The 27,605-nt window shown below is 36.9% G+C and overlaps 2 protein-coding genes across 10 annotated transcripts in view; both read right to left on the bottom strand.

Annotated features, from left to right (window-relative positions):
• LOC457604 (complement factor H-related protein 4) overlaps nt 1-8,540 on the bottom strand; it is a 39,905-nt gene extending 31,365 nt beyond the window's left edge. For 5 of the 9 annotated variants that reach the window (XM_054656951.2, XM_063794037.1, XM_054656963.2 and 2 more), the window contains exon 1: nt 8,387-8,536. In XM_054656951.2, the coding sequence (XP_054512926.1) occupies nt 8,387-8,444 (58 nt within the window). In that variant the 5' untranslated portion in view covers nt 8,445-8,536. Of the gene's footprint in view, nt 1-8,386 lie in introns of all 9 variants that reach the window. The other 4 variants (XM_054656970.1, XM_054656965.1, XM_054656968.1 and 1 more) reach the window with 1 other exon arrangement.
• A 2,929-nt stretch (nt 8,541-11,469) lies between these two features.
• The window catches only part of LOC112208336 (complement factor H-related protein 3-like), a 34,784-nt gene continuing 18,648 nt past the window's right edge, over nt 11,470-27,605 (bottom strand). Inside the window, 2 exon segments of the mRNA XM_063807469.1 lie at nt 11,470-11,484; nt 11,763-11,941. Of these exon segments, the coding sequence (XP_063663539.1) occupies nt 11,470-11,484; nt 11,763-11,941 (194 nt within the window).

The following is a 27,605-nucleotide window of genomic DNA, read 5'->3' on the forward strand; positions in this document are numbered from 1 at the left end:
AGCAACCTGCACATAGCAGCAGGGAGCCAGAGTGTCGAAAACAACTCGATTCTTCAAATATTTGAGATTTGTGCTCTGATTGCTGGGTTTTTTGATCACAGAGATGCAGACAGAAAGATAGGCGGCCATTGTTTTTCAGCTTTCTCCAGTGTTGCAAGCCCCTCCCCTTGGCTGATGTGAATTTGTCCAAGGGGAGATACACTAGGATATTCCAAAGCAACCGCATGAATGGGGAAAATTAGAGAATGACTATGAACACTTAGCAAAAAGTGCAGGCTTGGAAAACACTGGAGACAACCTAAAGTCTATGCTACAGGTTAATTCTTGACACAGACATAGCCTACTATATTCAGACAAAAACAATAAATGAAAACAATGCAGGAAGCCCCTTAACAAACATGTAGAAGGAGGAGAATCTGATTCCCATTGTTACCCATTATTAGATTAAAAAGTTCAGTTTTCCACAAAAAGAATATTTTGGCAGCCAGACACTAAACACTAGGATGTTCCAAAGCAACTGCATGAATGGGGAAAATTAGAAAATGACTATGAACACTTAGCAAAAAGTGCAGGCTTGGAAAACACTGGAGACAACCTAAAGTCTATACTACAGGCTAATTTGTGACACAGACATAGCCTACAACATTCAGACAAAAACAATAAATGAAAACAATGCAGGAAGCCCCTCAACAAACATGTAGAAGGAGGAGAATCTGATTCCAGTTGTTACCCATTATTAGACTAAAATGTTCAGTTTTCAACAAAAAAAATTATGTCATACAAAGAAATAGGAAAGTATGGCCTATTAAAAGAAAAAAAATAAACTGAAAGTTTCCCTGAAAAAGCTCTGATGGTAGGTCTATTAGAAACTTTAAAATAACTGTATTAAAGATACTGAAAGAAGTAAAGAAAGATGTGAAGAAAGAAAATGATGTATGATCAAAATGGAAATATGAATAAAGGGATAGAAAGCCTGAAAAGGAAACAAAAAGAAATTCTGAAGGCACAAAGTACAATAATTAAAAGGAAAAAAATCAAAAAAGAGATTCAGAGGCATAGTAGAGCAGGCAGATGAAAGAATTAACAATTTTAGAAAAACCAAAATTATTGAATCTGAATAACAGAAAAAGAAATTAAAGTATAAAGTGAAAAGAATCTAAGGAACATGGGACACCAGGAAGCAGACCAACACACACAAAGTGGATTTCGGAAGGAGAAGAGAAAGATGAATAGAGAATGTTTGAAGAAATAATGGCATTAATAGAGACCCTCAATAAGCTTAATGAACTTAATGAGATTAACTCAAAGAGATAGATATCAAGATGAATTATAATCAAACTTTAATTTAATTAAGTTTTTTAATTTGTAGTGATAGGGTCTTGCTCTGTCACCCAGGGAGGAGTGCAGTGGTATGATCATAGCTCACTGCAATCTCAAATTCCTAGTCTAAAGCAATCCTCCTGCCTCAGTCTCTTGAATTGTAAGGACTACAGGCATGCTCTACTCTATCAGGCTAACTTTTTTCTTTAATACAATTTTTTTTTGACAGGGTCATGCTCTGGCACCCAGGCCAGAATGCAATGATGTGATCACACCTTACTGTAGCCTCGACCTCCTGGGCTCAAGTGATCCTTCCACTTCAGCCTCTTGAGTAGCTGGGACTACAGGTGCATTTCACCATACCTGAATAATTTGCTGTTGTTGTTGTTGTTGTTGTTGTTTTTAGAGACAGGGTTTTGCCATGCTTGCCAGGCTGACCTCAAACTTCTGGCCTCAAGCAACTCTCCCCATTCAGTCTTCCAAAGTGCTGGCGTTACAGGAATGAGCCACTATACTTGGTCATAATCAAATTTTTAAATAGCAAAGACACAGAGAGAGTCTTGTATGCAGCAAGAGAGAAGCAATTTCTCACAGGTAAGTATTTCTTAGTCAGATTATTAGCAGATTTCTCATCAGAAGTTTATAGGCCAGAAGGCATTGGGCCAATATGTTCAAAATGCTAAAAGAAAAAAAACGTCTTTCAACTAAGAATCCCATATCTGTCAAAAGTGTCCTTCAAAAGTGAAGGAGAAATTAATTCATTCCCAGATAAACAAAAGCTGAGGGAGTTTGAGACCACTAGACTTGCCTTTCAAGAAATGTCTAATAGAGTCCTGAAGGGTAAAGTGGAATAATACTAGACAGTAACTGGACATTGCAGGAAGAAATAATGACCTCAATAAAGGTAAATACATGGGCAATTTAAAAAGGCTAGCATTATGGTAACAATGGTTTTTGTCTCCATTTTTTGTTTTTCTATATTATTTAAGAGACCAGTGAAGTTTAGAAAAATAATTATTAACCTAAAAGCTTTTATTGTTGTAACTTTGGTTTATAACTCCATATTTCATTTTCTACATAATTTAGGAAACCAATGCATTTCAGTGAATTATTAAGTTTTGGGCACATGATGTGTAAAGATGAAATTCTGTGACATTAACAATGGAAAAGGGGGGATAGAGCAGTTTTTCTATATTAGCGAAATTAAGCAGGTGCAATTTAACTGAGAGTGTTGTAATATATAATAGGTGTAAATGAGAGTTAATATTCAGCTTCGGAGGAATTTTAAGAAACCATTGGAGAAATTTTTGTGTTATCTTCCCAGCTGTTAAGAGTTATCATGGAAGCACATAGAGAGATTAGGTCTGTGTCACCTGAGTCTTAGAATTCATGTAATAAACAAAATTCCCTTCTAAGCTACATTGAAAACAAAGTGTGAACAAGACATAAACTTTGGTTTATTAAGCTACTGAGATTTGGGAATACAGTTATTCCCAAATAACAAGCAAATCTGCTTCTTGTGTTGGTAAACCTTTTACATCTGAAGACAAACAATGGTATTACACATACCATCAGCCAAACATAAATCTAATGTGGGTTATCATTTTCTTGTGTTCATTAACCTCTTTCTAACATATTTTCTTAACAGTGCTTATAAGTGAAGATCGCTCAATTGTGTAGTGAAATATATTTTCCAAGGAACTGCTTGTGAGCTTAAGTCAAAAATTAAAAGAAAAATAAATTATAAAATCAACTCAAAAGATAATTGCAGTTTTTAAAATAGAGTATAATTAAAACAAAGTTTGTATGTGTAATTTTGAATCATACCACTTAAAATGTGGAGGGCTCAGAAGAGATCAACTCTTCTACCACCAACCCCCATCCCAGCAACATATCGCAATATCTGTAAAGGTCACCCTTTTAGAAAGTCACTCGACCTCTGATTCGATGTTGGATAATACTGTTACCTGCTTCACTGACTGTGACAGTCCTCATCAAAAGCTAACTTGCTCCCCTTCGTAAGTGTTTTGAAATATCTCAAGACAGTCATTATAACGCTATAACTCTATCTTTTTGCATGCTTCTTATGCTACAATTTCTTTAACTCTTCAACTATCTATATATTGTCTTCTACGCTGTGATAGTTTGAAACCAATCATTTTAAAACGTGGTAGACTAAGTACAATATATTATTACAGATATGCTATTTGGTGGGTGAACCACGCAGTGGAGATTAATTTGTTGACACTGAAAAACACCATTTCCTTATGAAGCCTAAAAGAGATAGATGTTCCTCTCAGTACCACCATTGTCCATTAATATTAGGGTTATTAATGAAACTCTTCATTTTCTTCCACTTAACTGCATTGTTAGTTGAATGTTTCCTCATCTGATATTAATGGAATTTTCTTTTTAAAGCTAAATACACATGTTGTTTCCACTAGGTAAATCTGCCAACAAAAAAATAAAAATTCTTTTTGACTTGAATGCTTCATGAATGATTTATCTGTTCTTAACAGATAAATAATAAAGGCATTTTTGAAAGAAGTTAAAATTTTAATTAAAAATATGTTGCTGATTTTATTTCCTTTGAAGATTAGTTCTTTTGAGATAAATGGTATAGAATAATATTCTTTAAATGTATATATGAATTTCAATATAGACATAGGTTTGCTGTGATAGCTGTTTTCTCTGAGTCAGCTGCAAAAATAACCCATGCCCTATTTATTCATAATATGGTAATTATTGACAGAACTTTTTTGGGGGGAAATTCATGTTAATCATTCTCATTACCTCTCTCAAAATTAACTGAACTTCTGCATTTGTGGTGTTCCCTTTCACTCAATTTTTCTATCAAAACAAAGAAACAAACACAACAGGCACAAAAAAACCCTACCAATAATCTTTGATATCATCTTCTCTCAACCATTTTCTTCTGGGATTACAGCAACCATAACTAGTTTCCTGATCCTGACCTCTCATCTTTATAATCTATTTTCCTGTGTATAAATTAGTGATCCTTCATCTGGTCATTTTATTGCTCCACTTAAAATCCTTAGTGGCTCCCAAATCAGCTAACAAGACAAGAAGAACCTCATTCCACTTTATCCACTTCTCCTACGTAGTATGGTCTCTTCGGCAATTCTGGAAATTTTATCAGCGTTAATTTAAACTCAGCTTATCTAAAACTATACCAAGTTATGCTAAAGCTGTCAGTTCAGGGTGCACACATTAGCAATAATTGTTTTTTGGAAAATAGAGAAAAGAAATATTACTATAACATAAGAAAAAATCTGAAATGTAGCAAATTATCTCCAGAAATAAAACTATTTTGTTGAGTTTTGTGGCATTTTGTTTGTATTAGATGGCATACATTCTTACCATAGTTAGAATTCATGTATCAGGTGAGACATATTATTGATATAAAAATATAGGTCCACACACGAATATACATATATATTCATACATTCTATATGTATATTTATATATGCATATGTATATACAAAGAGAACTTTGAACACTACCACAATTTAAATAGCAAATAATTTATGTTTCTTTATAATTTTGAAACAAGTTTCTTTATATCAAGTTCTTTATAATTCTGAAACATGATAGAAATTAATATTTACGTTCTATTTGTTATGAAATCTTAAGAATATAACTAAAGAAAAATTAAGTTTGAATCATCATAAATCAGAGAGAACTGGAAGGAGGCTAGTGACACAACAGCTTTAGTGTGTAGATGAGAAGACTAAGTTCAGAGAAGTGACATCTTTACTTTCTGGGAGGCGTTTGCTAGTTACGGAACTGGCTCCAGAGGCTTGTTGGGTGACGCATGACAGCTTCTCTGACCCAGTCCGTCAAGCACGGATGCACAGTTTTTTGCTGAGTGTCTCCTCCGTATTGGAAAATCTAACCATCCCTGCTCTGTGTAACATCCTGAGATACTCTTACATTTTCTTATGATTGCAGGATATTTAGTCCAAGGAAGAAAGAGACGTGAACTAAAGGAAATCATTTTATTTACTTATTTATTTATTGAGACAGTCTTGCTCTTTTGCCAAGGCTGGAGTTCAGTAGAGTGATCTTGGCTCACTGCAACCTCCACCTCCCGGGTTCAAGTGATTCTCCTGCCTCAGGCTCCTGAGTAGCTGAAATTACACGTGTTTGCCACCACACCTGGCTAATTTTTTGAATTTTTAGTAGAGACAGTGTTTCACCATGTTGGCCAGGCTGGTCTCAAACTCCTGGCCTCAAGTGATCTCCCCGACTTGGCCTCCAAATTGCTGGGAGTACAGCCACCATGTCTGGCCAAAAATTCTTTATCTTAATAAATGATATTTTCGAACCTGAAGTGAGGTTTTCATAGTTTAGGTTCATTTCTAAAAATCGTTTCTCCCACTAGAAGGCACTGAAGTTTCATAGAGAAATTATTAGAACTGGGTGTGTAGTAGGAAAAGTCAAGGAAAGCCTGGAACCTTTTGTTATGCGAAAGCTTAATGGGGGCACGTGAAATACACACAGAAACCAGCTTCTTAGTGAGATTTGAAACTAATTTGAGCATCCCAAAGAAGTACAATGGCAACTGAGTGTAATGCACTGGGTATTGAAAATGATCTAGTTTGAAAGAGATTTAGAAGCAATCCTGCTCTAAAATACTAATTGTCACCTTTGATACTTTGTTATGGCAACTCTAATAGATGAATGCAATATCTATACAATTTTAAAAGGATATTCATAATTAAAATAATTTTCCTGACAACCTATTTTAAATTAAATGTATAAAACTTACAAGTTGATGGAAGAAATAATGCTCAATACAAATTCAATGAACATTATAATAGGTTACAATTACTAATTTTCTGTCAAGTTTCTCTTTCAAATAGCGTGGCTTCCAAAAGAATTATTATTCAGAACTGAAACATCAGCTACCATTAAAAACAAAGTTTCTTAGCATAGGCAACTCACGAAGTATGTCCTTCATTAATCATATGAAAAATATTTCTCAGGTTTGCTTTGCCAGATTCTGAATAGATATGAATACAGGTATATATAAACATAAAGTATTCAACTAGACAAAACTCAGCGAAGACAATACAGCCAAGATATAATTATCAAATTCTGATAAATACCCTCTAAAATATGTATGGTGGGTATATACATATCCATGAGTAAAGAGTAAAAAATTATTTTAAGTTAATAATATTCTTTTAATAAATTGTGTAAATATCATTGTATTTATCTTCTAGTGCTACCATAAGAAAGTACCACAGATTTCATAGAAATTTATTTTCTTACAGTTCTGGAAGCTAATACTTTGAGATATGGCTGCATTCTTCTGAGGCCTCTTCCTTTGCCTTGTAAATGGTTGTATTCTCTCTATGCCTTACGTGGTCTTTATATGGTGTGTCCTTATTTTCTCTTCTTATTGACACCAGTTATATTGGAGTAGGGCCCACCTGAATCATTGACCTTTAACTTAATTACATCTTTAAGCTCTCCTTCTTCAAATGCAGTCACATTCTCAGGTATTGGGAATTTGGACTTTTGCAAATAAATTTTGGAGGGATGCAGTTGAGCCAATGCTACTGAATTCACAAAGATGTTTCTTTCTACCTAAGATGTTATTCCACTAAATGAGTTACTTTCTCCTCTGAGAAATATAGGTGTGACCCAAATTTACAAGACATTTCGCTCAAGTTTACTCTTACTAAGAGTTCATTGGAGGAGAAAAGTTTTCAACTGGAATATCAAATAAGAAAGAATTTGTCAGCATTCTTTTCTTATACTGCTTTTGAGAAAGTAACTAAGAAAGTAGAGCTTATTCTAATCTAATTTCAGTCATTTCAAAATAGTACTGTTTTTCTCTATTTTTCTGCTTTGCATTCTACTTTAATCTATGTAATCCTTATTTTAAAAAATGTGCCTGTAGCAGTTTAGTTAACAAAGGGAATAACAAGAGAAATTCCTTTTTTTTCATTTTGGCACAAATCAAGGTTGATTTTGCACAGCAATTAAAACTAGTGAATCATGTGATAGATAATACTGTAAAACCTAAAGCTGTTTACTTAGAATCAAATAAAGTGGCATAGCTTTGAGAGGAGAGGCTGAGGGAAAAGATACTCTCAATAATTGATAGTGGGATTTCCAATATTATCCTCCATTACATTTGTTGGAATATTATAAAGTTTTGGATAATTACAAAATTTGTTTTCTTCATTAATGGTGACACACCTTTGATTGTCCATGATTTTTGACCCATGTGGTTCCACTGCTAATGTTACAATATAGTTCTTTAATATGCAAGGCCTGCATTCAAAGAGATAGTTAATATAGAAAATACATGACTATCGAGGAGAAAACATATCAGAGAACAATGACATAAAGCTATGAAAATTATTTATGTATTTATTTATTGAACATTTGCTAGTGAACTCAGAAATGCAAATTAAAATTTACTGTCATTCCAATGTAAGTTAAGTATATATTCTGCTTTTTGATTACATATATGTTGTGATTTACATATTGCTAATCTTGTTGAAATATTAAATTCATATTAATGTTAATTAGATGTAGCAGCTTTCTTAAGGTATAATAGAAATATAAGAAATGGCATAATTTAAAATATTTTATTTGCTGTTTTGATATATGAATCAATAAAAAATCACTGTATGTGAGATTATGAAAGTATCAATCACTCCCAAAGTTTCCCTTGTATTATGAATAAGAAAATTCTGAACATTTTAAGGTTAGAATCTATCTAACGACATGTTTCCTACTTAAAGTTTTATGAGTATATTCATATATCTCCATAATGAATATTAACTGCTTTTTACACTGTAGAATTTGTAAAACAAAGAAAATATTATTCATTTTTTCTTTAAATTATGGAGATATTTTTTCATAAAATTAATTTCTGTTATACTCTCACAAAATATGCTACTTCTGCTAGCATAGTGAATATATCCTATCAGATTTATAAAAAAATTATAGACATATGAAGTTAGATATTACACAAAGTTACATTTAAGAGGGAAGCTGAGTGTTTAGATCTCTTTCAACTTACCTTGTCCATTAGCACAGGAAACCCACAAGGTCAGAATGACGTTGATTAGTAACAACATGTTAGATATTCTCAGTAGTATAGTAATGCAAAAGTTTCAGTTGCACTGTTTGGGGTTTGAAATCTTTCATTATTAGTTACCAAGTGTGATTCTGAATTTAAGTGCACTACCACAAAGCTAGGGCTTTAAGGTCACTTAGTAAATATCAAAGTTCAGAGAGTTTTGCAAAATGCTTCAATGATTCTTGTTAGTGGTTTCACAATCATCTCTGGAATTGATTCCCTGGTATGTACATGTACAGCTTTATTTAGTGACAGTAATGGACCAACTCCAAAAGTAACATAAAACATTAATTCATTTTTATTTCTTATTTTTTAAGTAAAGAGAGTTTTAATACAGGGAATGAAAGGCTTCTGCAACTATTGGAAGCATTGAGGGACAAAGGTCAGAAATGCTATTTCCAGAAAATTCTGAAGTTCAGGAATCTTAGTGATGCCCTCACTAATTATCCATGGTGCTGCAGTGGATGTTTCTCAGGAAAACTTCCAGAAGCAAGGAAAGCTACTGTTGGTGATCTCAGCTGCTACCAGCAGCTGCTGACAGATAATGCCTTGTCTTTCTCTTCTTCCAAGTCTTCTTTAAGTACATCTCATGGGGGAATCTAAGGAAGAAGCAAGTTATGGAGAAACAGGCTTCAGAAACCGTAGTTTCAGACTTATCTTCTGCAATGGAGAAGAAAATGAAGATAGGAGCCGTGTTGACATCACATTGAAAATAAACATCTGGCACACTATTCTACTTCTGAAAATCCTGCTGTTTGAGCATGGTAGGTTGTTTTTTTTCCACAAATGGTCATAATACTATCTCCTATCACACACATACTCTTCTTACAATGAGAACACTAATTTTAAAATTAAAGACTGGAAAATTGTTTGAAGTTCTTCCACAAGCAGATGAATCATAAATGAATATCTCTCAGGGTCCATGTTACTTTAATATTCTATTGTCCTTTGCTTCCCAATACCCAACTTAATTATTTAAGGATCGTATGAAAACAAACCAGTATGTCTGGACCCCATTCCACTGTCTGTATTTTCATGTGTTTAGAGTAGCATACTGATTTTGATAACTCACAATGGATCATACTGAGTACAAAAGTTTCAGCATATTCTTGATATCTCAATCTTTTTAAACTTGTGTTTTGGGGTATGTATTATTTTAAGGTACAATAAGGAACAATGGAGATAACCATTAGGTCTGGCTGCCTGAGATCTGGGAAGAACAGAGCCACATCTCTCTTCTTACAAAAGCAAATAGGAGAAATATCGCTGAATTCTTTCTCTCAGCAAGGAACAGCCCTGAGAAAGAGAATGCATTCCTAGGGGGAGATCTCTGAAATGGCTGCTCTGGGAATGTCTGTCTTATACGGTTGTAGACAAGGGATGAAATAAGCCCTGGTTTTGGGTAGCGCTCCCAGGCTTATTAGGACGAGGAAATCCCGCCCAGTAAATTTTAGACAGGTTGTCTGCTCTCAAACCCTGCCTCCTGATAAGATGTTATCAATGACAATGCATGCCTGAAAATTCATTAGCAATTTAAATTTTGTCCTGGTGCTCTGCCCCCATTTGCCTTGCGTTATTTTATTGGCTTGTGAAGCATGTGATCTCTGTGACCCACACCCTATTCGTACATTCCCTCCCCTTTGAAAATCACTAATAAAAACTTGCTGGTTTTGCAGCTTGGGGGGCATCACGGAACCTGCCAATATGTGATGTCTCCCCTGGACACCCAGCTTTAAAATTTCTCTCTTTTGTACTCTTTCCCTTTATTTCTCAGACCAGCTGACACTTAGGGAAATAGAAAAGAACCTACATTGAATTGCCAGGGGCTGGATTCCCCCGATAAGCCCCAAAATCTATTTTAAGAGCATTTTTCTTAATTCATTTATACTAAAGCATTTATGACAATGCTAGTAATAAAACAGGTCACTACAGGTGTATATTACATTTTAAAGAAAATCATACAAGAATTTTGTACATTAAGAGTCCAGGCTAATTTGTAGTTGAGACATATGTAAAAAGGGAAAAAAAGGATTAAAAAGATGAATTCCTTTGTTATACAAGACATTTTCTCTTTCATAATAAGAAAATCTTAAAAGAATAATTAATAAAAATTTACTAAGATTTTTTTATGATGAGTAACATTTTTGTAAACTAGACCTCATATTAAGCATAGACATTTAAAAAAGAAATGAAAACAGTATGCATGAATATCCTAAATATAAACTCCACTTAATGTGAGCAAATTAAACATTACTTCACAAATATTACTGAGAGGCAGGCAGATCACTGGAGGTCAGGAGTTCAAGACCAGCCTGGCTAACATGGCAAAACCCTGTCTCTACTAAAAATACAAAAATTAGGTGGGTGTAAGATGGCAGGTGCCTGTAATCCCAGCTATTCAGGAGGTTGAGGCAGGAGAATTGCTTGAACACAGAAGGCGGAAGTTGAAGTGAGCCAAGATCATGCCACTGTGCTCCATCCTGAACGATGACAGAGCAAGACTCTCTCTCTCTCTCTCCCTCTCTCTCTCTCTCTCTCTACATATATATTATATATATATCTTTATATATATTATATATATAAATATATAATATATATCTTTATATATATTATATATATATAAATATATAATATATATCTTTATATATATTATATATATATATAAATACACATATATTACCGAGTGGCTTTGCAAAAATAGCACAAACTGAGCCAACTGTTCCTAGAAAATCTTCATAAATATTTAGATAGTAAGGTAGGGAAATCTTTCAATAGAGCAGAAATTGGTACCATCTAGAAATATTTTGTCTCTCTACTACCTATATATTTGCAAAAAATTTCTAAGGGGGAAGATATTCAGAATTGGACATATCCTACAGTGCCAAATCTACAAATTATAGAGTTTAAATTATTTTGATATTATGCACTATGCCTCCATATCTTCATTAAAAACATTACTTTTATATCTAAGAGAAAGACTTTGATATAGAAGGCTAATCACATAAAACAGGTATATACAACAGTTATAAAGGTCTCAGCTAAAAAGAAATAAGTTTAAACCAGAATACACATAAAGCTCCCTAACTCGTCTCTGTAACACAGAATGCTTTAGAGTGGGAAAAGCCTGAATGGAAAAGCACACTAATATTTGAGTAATTAATGTGAAAAGGAAAAAAAAATTGATGTCTGCTTTGTTCCTCAAAGTTTTTTTCTTATGTTTTCAAATGAAATTATATCAGCCCCCATAAAAAGACTAAAGTTAGTAAACTTTTGTGTATCATCTGGATAATCAATACAAACATAATAAATTACTAACGCATGTGGGTTGAGCTGACCATCCATTTTTCTGACATGTAATTGATCCTGATGTTTCACCATCTGCTGTTATATATCCTAGTTTGCATTGATATTTTGCTTGTTTATGTAAGTCATATATATACTGAGATTCAGAAATAAACCCATTCTCAATATCGATACTTGATTTGGAACATGTTTCTAAAAAGGAAGAGAATAAGAAAAAGACAAGCATATGTTCAGTAACATTTTATAAGAATGTAAATAATATGCAAATTTAAAAAATAATGAGTCATTTGTATGTGAAAACTTGGATAATCATAAGCATTCAGATACTTAAGTCAAAGAAAATAAGTTCTGAGTTGCCAAAGACATTACATCAAGACTCTCCATCATTTTCTAAAACAAGGCATTATTTAAGACTCTTAAAATTATTTCTAAGAAATTATTGGAAATCTGTTGGTCTAATGGATTTGGAATTCTACAGCATGTCAGAACTCAATAGACAATGAGTATTATTTCTTAAGACTTTTTAATCTTGCCTATTTTAGATCTTTTAGGCAAATCCAAAACTCATTTAACCAATTGGAGTATCTGAGATCCCGTGATGATCTTAGAAAATCTGCCAAAATAATTGTCATAGCCTTTGGCTCCAAGAATTTGAAATGCCATTCTTACTGTGTGCTTCAAAGTAAATGGACATGTGGAGTTCAAAGAAGATGAGAGACAGTAACAGATTTATTTATCTTGAAAGGCCAAAATGATGATTCCTCAAATTATGTAGAACTTAATTTGAAAGAGTGGACGTTACTGTCTCTGTAAACTGATGATAGAAATTACTGTTGGTTCCTAGGTTGCCTCCCAGAAATCAGCTTCATTTATAAATAACTCATGGATAAGGAGAAAATCAGAAGAGGAAACATCAAATATTTTGAACTGAATGATAATAAAAACATATTAAATAAAACTTGGTGAGATGACACTCAAATAGTGCTTAGAGGGAAATTTATCATTACATAGCTATAAAAGAAAAGAGTAAAACTGAAAATAAATTATTATTTATAATAAATTATAACAAAGAAAGCAAACAAAATACAGCATGAGTATAATTTTTGAAACAAATTCAAATATAAGTAGAAATCAAATAGAAAACAAACAGTAGAGACAATTTAAAAAGGTAAAAGCTCAGGCAAGAATAATCAAGTAAAACAGAGTTCCAGCCACAAATAAGAAAATGGAACCGAATAGATGAAAATAACATTTTCAGACATTGGAAAGCAGGAAGCACCTAATTCCAGATAAAAAGTGACAATGAGGTGAATTCCACCATCAAAGTGACTTTATGCTGGGAGAAAATTTCCAAACAGCCGCAAGGAGAAGGAGAATTCAAGCAGAAAATGGCAGACTTGCTGAGTAGAAGAAACAAAACTCAATGTTCCCAAAGAAGATGAGGTCACTAGAATCTGCAGGAAAGAGAGTTGGAAAAGAAGAAACTATGGAGTGAAAGGGCTCTACAAATTTCCACAGCAACTCCCTAGATTATTTGGATGAATATTGACACTCTGGAGAGTAGAGTAAAACTCCCCAAGAATGGACCAAGGATACCTATCAGATGAAGAACACTACCAGAGAACAAAAAGGTAAAGGATTCGCAGAGCACACACAACACAGGGAGACATTTAAATGGAATCAATCGGAGTAGAAAGACTCGTTTGAACATCTAGGTCATTTAGTAGAGACATCAGAAGCAGCTTAATATTCTGAACAAACTATCTCTGCGGTTTACCCAGAGGCTACAACTGGGACACGGTTCTAGCCTCCCTAAACCAGCTTTTTAAAAGCTTAAAAATAAGCCTTGAAAGAACTAAGTTGACCCATAACAAACTTAGACTTAAAAAAAAAATTAAAACAAGTAATCCTTGGGGTCTTACAGATGTACAGACTTGAGAAGTTCCAAAGCTGCTTCTCTTAGCCAAAATACAGAGTGTAGTTAAAAAAAAAAAATCCACATTTTGGCAATAATACCCTCTTCACACCTTTGGGTATATACCCAATAATGGGATGGCTAGGTCAAATGGTATTTCTAGTTCTAGATCCCTGAGGAATCACCACACTGTCCTCCACAATTGTTGAACTAGTTTACAGTCCCACCAACAGTGTAAAAGTGTTTCTATTTCTCCACATCCTCTCCAGCACTTGTTATTTCCTGACTTTTTAAAGATCCCCATTCTAACTGGTGTGAGATGATATCTCATTGTGGTTTTGATTTGCATTTCTCTTATGGCTAGTGATGATGAGCACTTTTTCATGTGTCTGTTGGCTGCATAAATGTCTTCTTTTGAGAAGTGTCTGTTCATATCCTTTGCCCACTTTTTGATGGGGTAGTTTTTCTCTTGTAAATTTGTTTGAGTTCTTTGTAGATTCTGGATATTAGCCCTTTGTCAGATGAGTAGATTGCAAAATTTTTTTCCCATTCTGTAGGTTGCCTGTTCACTCTGATGGTAGTTTCTTTGGCAGTGCAGAAGCTCTTTAGTTTAATTAGATCCCATTTGCCAATTTTGGCTTTTGTTGCCATTGCTTTTGGTGTTTTAGACATGAAGTCCTTGCCCATGCCTATGTCCTGAATGGTATCGCCTAGGTTTTCTTCTAGGGTTTTTATGGTTTTTAGGTCTAACATTTAAGTCTTTAATCCATCTTGAATTAATTTTTGTATAAGGTGTAAGGAAGGGATCCAGTTTCAGCTTTCTACATATGGCTAGCCAGTTTTCCCAGCACCATTTATTAAATAGGGAATCCTTCCCCCATTTCTTGTTTTTGTCAGGTTTGTCAAAGATCAGATAGTTGTAGATGTGTGGTATTATTTCTGAGGCCTCTGTTCTGTTCCATTGGTCTGTATCTCTGTTTTGGTACCAGTACCATGCTGTTTTGGTTACTGTAGCATTGTAGTATAGTTTAAAGTCAGGTAGCGTGATGCCTCCAGCTTTGTTCTTTTGTCTTAGGATTGACTAGGAAATGCGGGATTTTTTTTGGTTCCATGTGAACTTTAAAGTAATTTTTTCCAATTCTGTGAAGAAAGTCATTGGTAGCTTGATGGGGATGGCATTGAATCTATAATTTACCTTGGGCATTATGGCCAAAATCAACAGAATATACATTCTCCTCAGCACCACACTGCACCTATTCCAAAATTGACCACATAGTTGGAAGTAAAGCACTCCTCAGCAAATGTAAAAGAACTGAAATTACAACAAACTGTCTCTCAGACCACAGTGCAATCAAACTAGAACTCAGGATTAAGAAACTCACTCAAAACTGCTCAACTACATGGAAACTGAACAACCTGCTCCTGAATGACTACTGGGTACATAATGAAATGAAGGCAGAAATAAAGACGTTCTTTGAAACCAATGAGAACAAAGACACAATGTAGCAGAATCTCTGGGAGACATTTAAAGCAGTGGAGAGGGAAATTTATAGCACTAAATGCCCACAAGAGAAAGCAGGAAAGATCTAAAATTGACACCCTAACATCACAATTAAAAGAATTAGAGAAGCAATAGCAAACACATTCAAAAGCTAGGAGAAGGCAAGAAATAACTAAGATCAGAGCAGAACTGAAGGAGATAGAGACACAAAAAAACCCTTCAAAAAATCAATGAATCCAGGAGCTGGTTTTTTGAAAAGATCAACAAAATTGATAGACCGCTAGCAAGACTAATAAAGAAGAAAAGAGAGAAGAATCAAATAGATGCAATAAAAAATGATAAAGGGGATATCACCACCAATCCCACAGAAATAGAAACTACCATCAGAGAATACTATAAACACCTCTATGCAAATAAACTAGAAAATCTAGAAGAAATGGATAAATTCCTCGACACATACACCCTCCCAAGACTAAACCAGGAAGAAATTGAGTGTCTTAATAGGCCAATAACAGGCTCTGAAATTGAGGCAATAATTAATGGCTTACCAACCAAAAAAAGTCCAGGACCAGACGGATTCACAGCCGAATTCTACCAGAGGTACAAGGAGGAGCTGGTACCATTCCTTCTGAAACTATTCCAATCAATAGAAAAAGAGGGAATCCTCCCTCACTCATTTTTTGAGGCCCGCATCATCCTGGTACCAAAGCCTGGCAGAGACACAACAAAAAAAGAGAATTTTAGACCAATATCCCTGATGAACATCCATGCAAAAATCCTCAATAAAATACTGGCAAACCGAATCCAGCAGTACATCAAAAAGCTTATCCACCATGATCAAGTGGGCTTCATCCCTGGGATGCAAGGCTGTTTCAACATACGCAAATCAATAAACGTAATCCATCATATAAACAGAACCAAAGACAAAAACCACATGATTATCTCATAGATGCAGAAAAGGCCTTTGACAAAATTCAACAACCCTTCATGCTAAAAACTCTCAATAAATTAGGTATTGATAGGACGTATCTAAAAATAGTAAGAGCTATTCATGACAAACCCACAGCCAATATCATACTGAATGGGCAAAAACTGGAAGCATTCCCTTTGAAAACTGGCACAAGACAGGAATGCCCTCTTTCACCACTTCTATTCAGCATAGTGTTGGAAGTTCTGGCCAGGGCAATCAGGCAGGAGAAAGAAATCAAGGGTATTCAATTAGGAAAAGAGGAAGTCAAATTGTCCCTGTTTGCAGATGATATGATTGTATATCTAGAAAACCCCATCGTCTCAGCCCAAAATCTCCTTAGGTTGATAAACAACTTCAGCAAAGTCTCAGGATACAAAATCAATGTGCAAAAATCACAAGTATTCTTATACACCAATAACAGACAAACAGAGAGCCAAATCATGAGTGAACTCCCATTCACAATTGCTTCAAAGAGAATAAAATACCTAGGAATCCAACTTACAAGGGACGTGAAGGACCTCTTCAAGGAGAACTACAAACCACTGCTCAACAAAATAAAAGAGGACACAAACAAATGAAAGAACATTCCATGCTCTTGGATAGGAAGAATCAATATATTTTTATTTTTTTAACATCCTGGAAAATGTTTATTGCATATAGTTAATTTAAAACACATTATGTATATTTAATTTCAACCACGTCAAAATAAACATATTCATAGGAGAAAGAATGTAACAGCATAAGCCTAAATTCACAGTGTTGTATTTGGATGGTGTGATTTCTTTTTAAAATATCTCTCTACTGAAGCCTTCATTTCTGGTGATAGAGGCTGTTGTGGCAAGAGACAAGGGACACGTAAGAGTCCTCAATGAGTGCAAAGGACTGGATTCACTGCAATAGCCAACACACACGGGCACTCAGGAGCTCCTACTCATGCCCACTGAGCACAAGCATTCTGAAAACCATGGTATCTTTTAAACATAATTATCAATATAAATCACAATTTATGATACTTGGATCAGGTGATCCAAGTTCTAGCTCAGTTTACTTTATACACTCTAAAACCACCCATTTTCAAGGTATAGTTTGATGTGTTTTAGGAAATGTATACAGCTGCGCCTCCAACACCCCAATCCAACTTCAGAACCCTTCCTTCACTTCACAGAGTTCCCTCATGTTGTTCTGCAGTCAATTCCAACTCCTATCCCAGCCCCCAAGCAATACTGATCTGCTTTGTATCTTTATCCATAGTCTTGCCTTTGCTATCTGGTTCAATTAAAGAAAATCATACAACTTATAGTCTCTTATGTCTGGATTGTATGTTGCTGCGTATACCAGAAATTCATTCCTTTCTAGTGTTGAGCAATATTCTATGAAGACACCACATTTTGTTTATCCATTCACCAGCTCATGGATATCTGGGTTGATACTGCATTTTGGCTATTATGTATAAGGCTGCTACATCCATTTGCATACAGATCTTCGCATGGACAAATGTCTTAATTTCTTGGGTACATACCAAGAAAAGCAGAATGGGTACATTCCACTCCAAGACCACTCCAAGACCTGGAGTGGAACTGCCAGGTCACACGGTAACTCCTTACGTAACTTGTGGAGAGGCTGTCAAACTGTTTTCCAAGGCAGCTGCACTACTTTACATTCCCATCAACAATGTAAGAGGGCTCCGGTCTCTCTACATCGTCACTAACACTTATTATCTGTTTTTTGATATTAGCCATCTGATGCTGTACTGGTAGCTCATCGTGATTTTAATTGGCATTTCCCTAAATGTCCAATGATGTAGAGACTCTTTTAATTCCAGCTCATTCAGAAGGCAAAAACAGTAGTTGCCATACATGGAATGCCTGTAATCCACTAGGTGCTTTTCATATGAAATCTCACTTAACATCATAAGAACCCTGGGAGTTAGGTGGTTTATAAATGAGCAAACTTAAGTCTCAGAGAGGTGAATTAACTTACAAAGGTGACACAGGAGCAAGCTGAAAGTCGACATTTGACTTCAGGTCTGCTGGTTTCCAAAGTCTGTGTGCTTTCTGTGGCAATGTCTGGAAGATGCAGTTTCCTATGTCATCAGAATCCACAATCCTCCCATTGGAAAGTCTGCCACGTCGTGCACATGCAACTCCAAGAGCAGCCGGAGCAGCAGCACCGCCACCTTCGCAGGCTAGCGCCTCATGGGTCCTCCCATCCTCTACGGCGTGCCCCGGACAATCGGATCGCAGGTGCGGTTCGCTACTTGGCCCCTAGCGCTGGGCGGGCGGGCTGACTCGAGCGGGGAGCCAGCGAGCACTGGGGGACCCGGAGCGGAGCCGGCTGGAACCTGGGCGCGCCGCGCAGCTCTCGCAGCGCTCCGCTCCAGGCAGCCGCTAAACCAGCCTTTTAAAAGCTTAAAAATAAGCCTTGAAAGAATCAAGTTGACCCATGATAAACTTAGACTATTAAAACAAAATTTAAAACAAGTAATCCTTGGGGGCCACAGAGATGTACAGACTTCAGAAGTTCCAAAGCTGCTTCTCTTAGCTAAAATACAGAGTGGAGTTAAAAAAATAAATACATAAAATAACCCACCTTTTGGCAATAATTCCCTCTCCCCACCTGCCTCCAAAAAACACAGTAAATCTTTTATGGTATACTCACCCTACTCCAGCCAAACACCCTACTCCAGCCAAACTCCCTACTCCAGCCAAACTACATATCAAAAGTTGTGGAATGACACTAGAGCAGTATGAAATAAATTGGTGTCACTAAATACCTGGGACAGAAAATGGCAGTGTTCCACTTCAGTAACCTTAGCCTCTACCATTAGATATTAGAAAAAGTAGAAAAAATTAATCTCAAAGTAAGCAGAAGAAATAATACAATAAAGATCAGAGATGAAATAATAAGTAAATATGTATATAAACAAGGAAACCAAAAGCTTGTTATTTTAGATCTCTATAATTGAGAAACCTTAGACAGACTGAATCAGAAAAAAAGATGACACAAATTGCTTATAACAGCAATGACAGAAATGACATCATTATGGTTTTTACATATATTAAAAGAAAAATAAAGAAATATTCTGAATAATGCCATGTCAATAAATTCAATAACTTGAATGAACTAGAAACTTACTAAAGCCACAAACTGTCACAGCTCACTGAAGAAGGATTAGGTAGCATTAATAAATTATATCTATTAAACAAATTGAATTTGTAGTTGAAGCATGAAAAACAAAATATTTAGTGATAAATCTAATAAAATACAGGATCTGTATGCTGAAAATCACACAAAAAAAACTAGTGTAAGAATGTATGATCTTACTAAATCAAAGGATATATAATGTTCATGGACTGATTTTTTTTTTTTTTTTTGAGGCGGAGTCTCGCTCTGTTGCCCAGGGTGGAGTGCAGTGGCGCAATCTCGGCTCACTGCAAGCTCCGCGTCTCGGGTTCACGCCATTCTCCTGCCTCAGCCTCCCGAGTAGCTGGGACTACAGGCGCCCGCCACTACCCCTGGCTAATTTTTTGTATTTTTAGTAGAGACGGGGTTTCACCGTGTTAGCCAGAATGGTCTCGATCGATCTCCTGACCTCGTGATCGACCCGACTCGGCCTCCCAAAGTGCTAGGATTACAGGCGTGAGCCACCGCGGCCGGCCTGGACTGAACAATTTAATACTGTTACATGTCAGTTCTCCCCAGATTCATCTATGAGTGTGTCCCAGTTCTAGTGAATAACCAAGCACAACGTTTTGCACATATGGACATGCTGATTCTAAAGTCATACAGAAAGGCAAAGGGACTAAAATAGCTAAACAATTCTTCAAAAGATAAGAGAAGTTGAAAAGCTCACATTACCAAATTTTAAGACTTAGAAAAAGCTACAGTGAGTAAAAGGATCTCCTGACACTGGCGAAAGGATAAACACACAGAAGAATAGAAGAGAAAATGGTGTCCAGAAATAGACTCACATGCATGGATCGATTTTATAAATAGCTTCTATTCTATTTTGTTATAACACTATCAGGTTCACATGCCCACTTTTTAGCAATAGACCAATACACTGAGACAGTAGAGTTTGCAGCAAAGAAAAACTTTAATCAATGCAAGGGCACCAAACAAGGAAATGGGAGGATTCTCAAGCCCCATATCTGTTCTGTGAAGGGGTTCTGGGCAAGGGACTTTAAGGGGATCATGGAGGGTGAGGGGCTAGAAAATTTGGGTTGTCAATTGGTCAGGGTAAGGGGGATGAAATCACCGGGATGTAGGATGTGGAACCTGCATTATTTCATGAGTCAGCTTTTTGCTGGGCTCTTTAGACCAGCTGATTTGTGTGTGTGTGTGTGTGGGTGTGTGTGTGTGTGTATGTGTGTGTATGTATATTTGTTTTTTGTTTTTGAGACATGGTCTTGCTCTGTTGCCCAACTGGATTTCAGTAGCGTGACCTCACTGCAGTAGCGTGACCTCAGCTCACTGCAACTTCTGCCTCCCAGGCTCAAGTGGTCCTCCCACCTCAGATCTCCTGAGCAGCTGGTACTACAGACCTGTGCCATGATGCCTGGCCTAATTTCTTTAATTTTTTGTGAAAATGTGGTTTTGCCTTGTTGACGAGTATGTTGATAGGTTTTTTGGTATGCCGAACCTAAAGGAGAAACTCATGCAGAAAGATTATAGTCTCACAATGTCTTGGATTTTATCTGTAGAAAAGAAAAGGACCAAAAGGTCTTGTGACAAGGGCTACATTATCCTGGGGTGGTAGTAATCCATGACCAGCTACAAAGACGTAGGACAAAGGGAAAGCTGGCCTAATGATTACTGCTGCTTGTCCTGAAAGCGTAGATGAATTTTCCCCCCTTAATCAATTTTATGTAATTTTCTTAGGGACAGTTTCAGTTCCTCCCAGGCTTGATCCCTTCTTAATCTTGAGGTGTAACAGCTAATATGGTGGGAAACAGGCAATGACGACTCTAGCTTCTTTTTGCTGACAAGGGGCACAGTCAGAGAATGAGTCGGGATTAGAGGAATGAAACCGTATTGTAACAACCTGCAAGTCGTTACACCCAGCTGAAGGTGCTGCATGAACATGTTAGTACTTCAGTCTACGGTTTTATTGTAATATTTAATTGAATAGCAGCCTATGATGTAAACTGTAAGCCCTATAAACAGAATTGTGAGCTTGAACTTTAAGAGCCCTTGGAAAATGGACTGGAAAACGTGGAGTATCGAGGGGAAAAGCTCAAAAAACTAGTCAGACTTAGGGTCTGTGGTATAGACATACGGTCTCCAGCGAGACTGCTGAAATATTTTCTTTAGCTTGGTTTTTATTTTACCAGAAGCATTGATATAAGTATAACAGGTGGTATTGATCACTGTACAGACTCCCCTGGGTAAAGCCAAGAGAAAATCAAGTGTAGCTCCATTGTTAAGAACTATCTGGGTAAGTAAATTTAAAGAGTTTTCTCAGCCTTAATGTTCTTAGCAGCCTCTTTTGCAATTATTTCTAAAGTTGCCGGTAAGTTTCTGATCATGGCCCAGTTAGTGTATACTTCATAGCTAGGAATTGTGATGCCCAAGAAGGCCCTGTCACCGGATATATTGATATATGCCTGGCAGTGGCTTTTGGAGTCCGTGGGAAAATGGGCAGAATCTTTAGTCATTAGGATGGACTGACCAGTGTCCCAATAAGTAAGAGCCCTCAATATACAGGTTATTGAGACACCAGTGAGCTTGTCCTAACAGAGGAGGTTCTGATCCTGTGTCACAAATAAACATTTGCCAAGGGAACACACAAGTGAAGCCCTCAAAGATGCACGTATTGATGGTTTTTTTCATGGGGAATATAGACAAATGGAATTGAACTGTGGATCTTTTTCTACAGGCTCCCCAAAATTTGTGTGATATTCCCCACTGTAAATATTTTTGGCACAGCAAAGAGAAACTTTTAATTTTATTTCCCTTCTCCTGGCTGCATTTGTCTACCCATTATGCCATGGGCCATGGAGGGCCTATGTTATGGAATGACTTTCCATTTATGATATAGAGAGAGAGATTGAGATGTGGGGTGGTGATTTATTGGTGTACTACCAGTTGGACCTGGAAATTAGCCATGGAAAGAAGCTGTTGCAGATAGGTAGTCGTACTTGGGACAGAAAGTCAGTGACAAGTATGACTAACAGAAAATGCTTATTTTGAATCGTTTGAGGGAGTTACTGACAGATCCATCATTCTGGTAGATTTCTTCAGTGGCAATACCTTGAAGCAGTTTAACTACAGTGTTGTTATCCCTGTCTAGGCATTGCAGTAAAAGGAAATTTATTAGAAGTTTTAAAACAAGAGTGACCATTTCTAAATTTTAGAATGTCCAAATAATGGGAGGCAGGAGACTAAGTCAGCATGGTATAGGATGTCTGGAAAATCTGTAAGTCTAGCAATTGTAATGACCAAGGCAATTGTGAAGTAAAATCTATAAGTGTAGCAATTGTAATGACCAAGGCAATTATAATGACCAGGTAAATCTATGGGTTAAGCATTCAGTAAGGCACGGAATAGACAGGAAGGTATCTCACCTTTTTATGTAAAATAATTATAACAAAAATTCCTATTATGCTCAAAGTAACTATTGTAGCTGTCAAGAGGACATGTGTTTTGTCTAATTTTCTTTAAGTTAGTTATTTATATGATATTTTTCTTCAAAAGATATTTGAGGCCCATCAAAGATGTACTTATCCATTCAGATAGGGTTGGCCTTTCTACATTTCTTGATAGCACTAGAGTCTGGTGGGGTGGGTTTTTTATGGCTGTGGTGAATCCAGGGTCTAAGTCCTTCACCCGAACAGAGGAATGAGTCAACAGTCATGCATTGTATGGCCTCTTTCACTGTGTTTTCAAGTGGTCCTCAGGATGGTGACTTTTCCTGGTCTTGAGCAGAATCCAGTCTCTTGGTTGGATGCGACGCAAGAGAATGTCAGTTGGATACCACAATCTGCTGGAACCACAAACTCATGAATAGTAATTAAAGTGTGACCTAAAGATTGTATATATTTGATAATATCTAATTTCTTTATGTGTATATTATTGGCATTCCTTAGTCTGAGAAGAGAACAGAAGAATAATCTCCCATATAAAATTTATAAAGGGCTTATTTAAGCCCACTTTTAGGGACCACCCTTACTCTGAGCAGGGAGAATTTTATTCCAGGTTGTTAGTTTCTTGGCAAATCTTAGCGAAAGTTTGTTTTGTTTTTTATAGTATGATTTAACTTTTCAGTTTTCTCAGTAGACTTCAGTCTCCAGGCTGTATGAAGATTCCAGATTATGCTGAGGGCCTGGAATATATGGTGTCCTAGGCTACAAAAGTTGCACTATAGTCACACTGGATGAAGACAGGCCATCTAAACCTGAGGGTAATCTTCTCTAACAAGTCTTTTATAACCTCATACATTCTCTTGGTCTTGCAGGGGAATGCTTTCATTTATCTTGAAAATGTATCTACAAATATCAGCAAGTATTTAAAATTTCCTGCTACCCTTGGCATCACGTTAAAATCAATTTGCCAGTCCTCTATTTGCCCTGCACCTCTTGCTTGAATCCCTGGAACTGGGGGTGGAGGACCAGTCTTAAGTTTGTTCTGGGCACAAAGTAGGTATTTTAGAATTATTTGTTGGATAGCCTTCTTTAAGTGTGTCCCAAAGACGTAGTCCTGGATCAATTGAAGGATGGCATGCCTGTCATACTGCGTGGTATCATGTATGTGTTTGATGATATCTGTCGTAAGATACTTGGGTACAAGAACCTTTTCTTCTGTGTTACATATCTACTCATTTTGGGTTCTTTGGAGTCAAAGCCTCAATCAAGTGCTTTTAGATCTTCTTCCAAATAGGTATAGATTTTAGGCTGAAGTTTATTTCAGGGATTAATGGCATTAGCAAGGCTTTGGATATTTTTTCTCTGGTCATCCCTTTAGTGGCCTGGTCTGCCTAGTGATTTTTTTTTCTTGCTACCAAATTGTCCATCCACTGATGTCCAGGGTGGTGTAGTATAGCTACTTTCTTGGGTACCAAGACTGTCTTTAGTCAGGCTAAGATTCTTTAGCATGCTTAATCATTTTTTTTAATCACCAAAAGTTAAGAATCCCCTTTCTTTCCAGTAGCCCCATAAGCATGGACAACAATAAAAGCATACCTGGAATAAGAGTAAATGGTGACTCAGGAGTCTTTACATAGTTGGGATGCCCTGTTTAGGACTCTAAGTTCTGCCTTTTGTGCTGATGAACCCAGAGTGAGTGTCTCTGCATCTAGGATCTGTCACAGGGTTACCATAGCATACTCAGCCTTCTGTTGTCTGTGGTTCATAAAGCTGCTTTCCTCAGTGAATATTTCTAAGTCCAGGTTTTTAAAGGGAATTTTGGTCAAGTCTGGTTGAATATAATAAACTTGCTCAATACTTTATAAGCAATCATGTATAGATTTAGTTAGCAGGATTTAGAGTAGAAACAGCTCTCAGAGTAACACTGGGATTATGCAGGAAGATGGCCTGATATCTATTCAGTCTTCTAGAATTAAGTCAGTAGCTCCACTTCTGCTCTGACAAAGAGCATACATAGTGTGGGGTGTGTACTGTGCTAGGTTAACCCAAAGTGAACTCTTCTGCCTCCTGGAGAAGATCACAAGTGGTACCAATGGCTCAGAGGCAAGAAGTCCAACCCAGTTTTGGACAATGTCCAGCTGTTTTGAAAAGTAGGCTACAGGCCTCATGATATTCCCCAAGTCTTGGGTTAGTACTCCTAAACTCACCCCTTCTCTCTCATATATGAACAAATTAAATGGCTTTCTTAGTTCAGGGGGTACCAGTAGCCAGAGCCATTAACAATTTTTATTTAATGGTTAGAAAGGCCTTTTGACATTCCTTGGTCCATTCCAGAAGTCAACTGTCTGGTCTTAGGGCTTTATAGAGAGATTTTGCTATAAGCCCAAAATAAGAAAATCAAATAAGGCAACATCCAGCCATACCTAAAAACCCCTCACAGCTGCTGCCATGTCCTGAGTCTGGCCACCCTGACAAGAGCTTCTCTGCAGTCCAAAAGCAGATTGCTCTGCTCCTGAGAAAGTTCAAATCCAAGATATATAACCGAGGGTTTCAAGATTTGTGCCTTTTTCTTGGATACCTTGGATCCCAATTCAGACAAGAAATGTAAAGTCAGTATAGTATTCTGGTCAGTTTGCCTTAGTTTTGGGGGCTATGGATATGTCATCAACATAAATAAACAAAGTCCCACTTTTCAATCGAAGGTCCCAAACTCCTTAGCACGTATTTCCTCCCAACCAATTAGTGAGTTTTTGAAGCCTTGAGGAAGCATTGTCCAGCAATACTGTTGGTTTGCTTTAGTGTCAGTGTCTTCGTATTCAAAGGCAAACACTTCACGGGACTCTGGACTCAGAGGAATACAGATGAAGGCATCTTTCAAATCCAAGACTGAACACCAGTACAACTCACTGGTTAAAGTCATGAATAATGTATAAGCATCGGGTACCACCAGATAAATGACTTTGAAAATTTGGCTAGTAGCCCTCAAATCCTGTACGAATCAATATTCCTGAGTAGATATGTAACACAGAAGAAAAGGTTCTGGTACCCAAGTATCTCACGACAGATATCATCAAACACGTACATGATACCACACAGTATGGCAGGCATGCCACCCTTCAATTGACCCAGGACTCTGTCTTTAGGACATTACATGGGGAATGATGAAGTCTTCCTGTATTGCAGGAAGGCCATTAGCAGAGGCTAAATGCATTGCTGTGCCTTTTCTCTCAAAGGATACTGTTTTAGATTTGGCAGCGCTACTCCTGCACAAAACTTGACTTGTACTGGAGATGCAGTTTTTGTTTTCCCTGGCCTTCCATTTCCCATGCTCCCGGACTAACATTTTGGAGTATCTCTTCAGGGATTAGGGCACTTTCAAGGACTTCCAGTTGTAATAATGTGGCCTGCAGAGCACATGCTTGGTCTGAAGGCACCTGGATGTCCAATCATCTCAGAGAAAAAGTAATCTTAGCATTTAGTTTTGTTAAGAGGACTTGCCCCAACAAAGGGATGGGACATTCACACATGTATAGAAAAACTGCTTTAAATTACCTTGCTCTAGCTGAGAATCCAAAATTGGGAGGAATGATCTCATCAGTATTTTTCCTGAGATTTCAGTCACCTTCATAGTTTCTGAGGAAAGTTTAGACAACCAGATATTTAACACCAAATAGGTGGCACCATGTCTACTAGAAAGTCCAGAAGCTGATTTCTCACCATCATCAGGATCTCAAGCCCCATGTGGGAAATATGGAGGGTGTTGTTTGAGTCAGGATAAGCCCCTGGGTGCCATCATTTCTGGTCTTTTTCTTCAGTATCTCTCTCAAGCTCCCCAGCTATCCCAGGCATTTGGTGGGCAGAAGACTGACTGTGTTTAACATCAGGCTTTGTAAGGCATGGGCAATTTTCCTTTCAGTGTCCCCCCTGTTGCAGTAAGCACACTGCTTGGGACCTGCAATGGGATGTCCCTTTTTTTTGGCTTTTGGGGGCCCAGGTGGTCCTACCTTAGATGGAGCATCTGATGAGGGCCCTTGTTGTGGTCCAGGGACTACTAGGGTCAGAGCCACAGCTAACAAGTCAGCTTTTCTCTTCATTATTCCTTGTGTTTTTATTTTTCACTTTTTAAAATTGTGATCAGTAAATACATTAAAAACAAACTTCACTAATTGAGACATAAACATGTCCAAAGCCTCATCTACATTTTGTAACTTTCCCTGCATAGCTGGGGCACTTTGTTGGATAAACATCGTATTAGCTAACTTTAAATTTTCTGAGGCTTCTGAGTCAATATCCATTTATTGTCTGAAAGCTTCAAAGACTTGTTCTAAAAATTCCAAAGGCACACTCATTAGGCTTCTGCTTGATCTCCTGGACCTTACTGAGGCCGCTTTCCTTGGGCACTCCCTTGCAGAGGCTGGCCAAAATGCAGTTTTGATAGTGTTCGAGGTTAGATCTATCTCCAGTGTTTATATTCCATCCCAGGACAGAGGTGGGAACTGCAATCTGAGCAGCTGCTCTTACTGGATTACTGGGAGAGTCAGTGTGAATAAGATCAGCCTTTTCCTTAGCTTTTTCTAAAACCATTCTTTGCTTCTCTGAACTCAACAAAATATTGAGCAAATTTTAGGTATCTGCTCAGGTAGGATTGTGGGTGGCAAATACAGAGGAGAATAGATTCTCCATATGCTTTGGATCTTTTTTTTTTATCCTTTTTCTTCCATAAACTTTAGGTCTTCTCAATAAATAGGCATATTATTTTTCTAATTAAATAGGTGGGAAGTGGAGAACAGAGAATAAACCCACATAAATCCTATAGGCTGGGCTGTGGCAGCATCACCTCCTATAGGTAGTTGTTATAGGGGAAACTGCCTTTCAGAGCCAGAGTG

The sequence above is a fragment of the Pan troglodytes genome, chromosome 1 (genome assembly GCF_028858775.2).
Source record: "Pan troglodytes isolate AG18354 chromosome 1, NHGRI_mPanTro3-v2.0_pri, whole genome shotgun sequence".
In the NCBI taxonomy this organism is placed as follows: Eukaryota; Metazoa; Chordata; class Mammalia; order Primates; family Hominidae; genus Pan; species Pan troglodytes.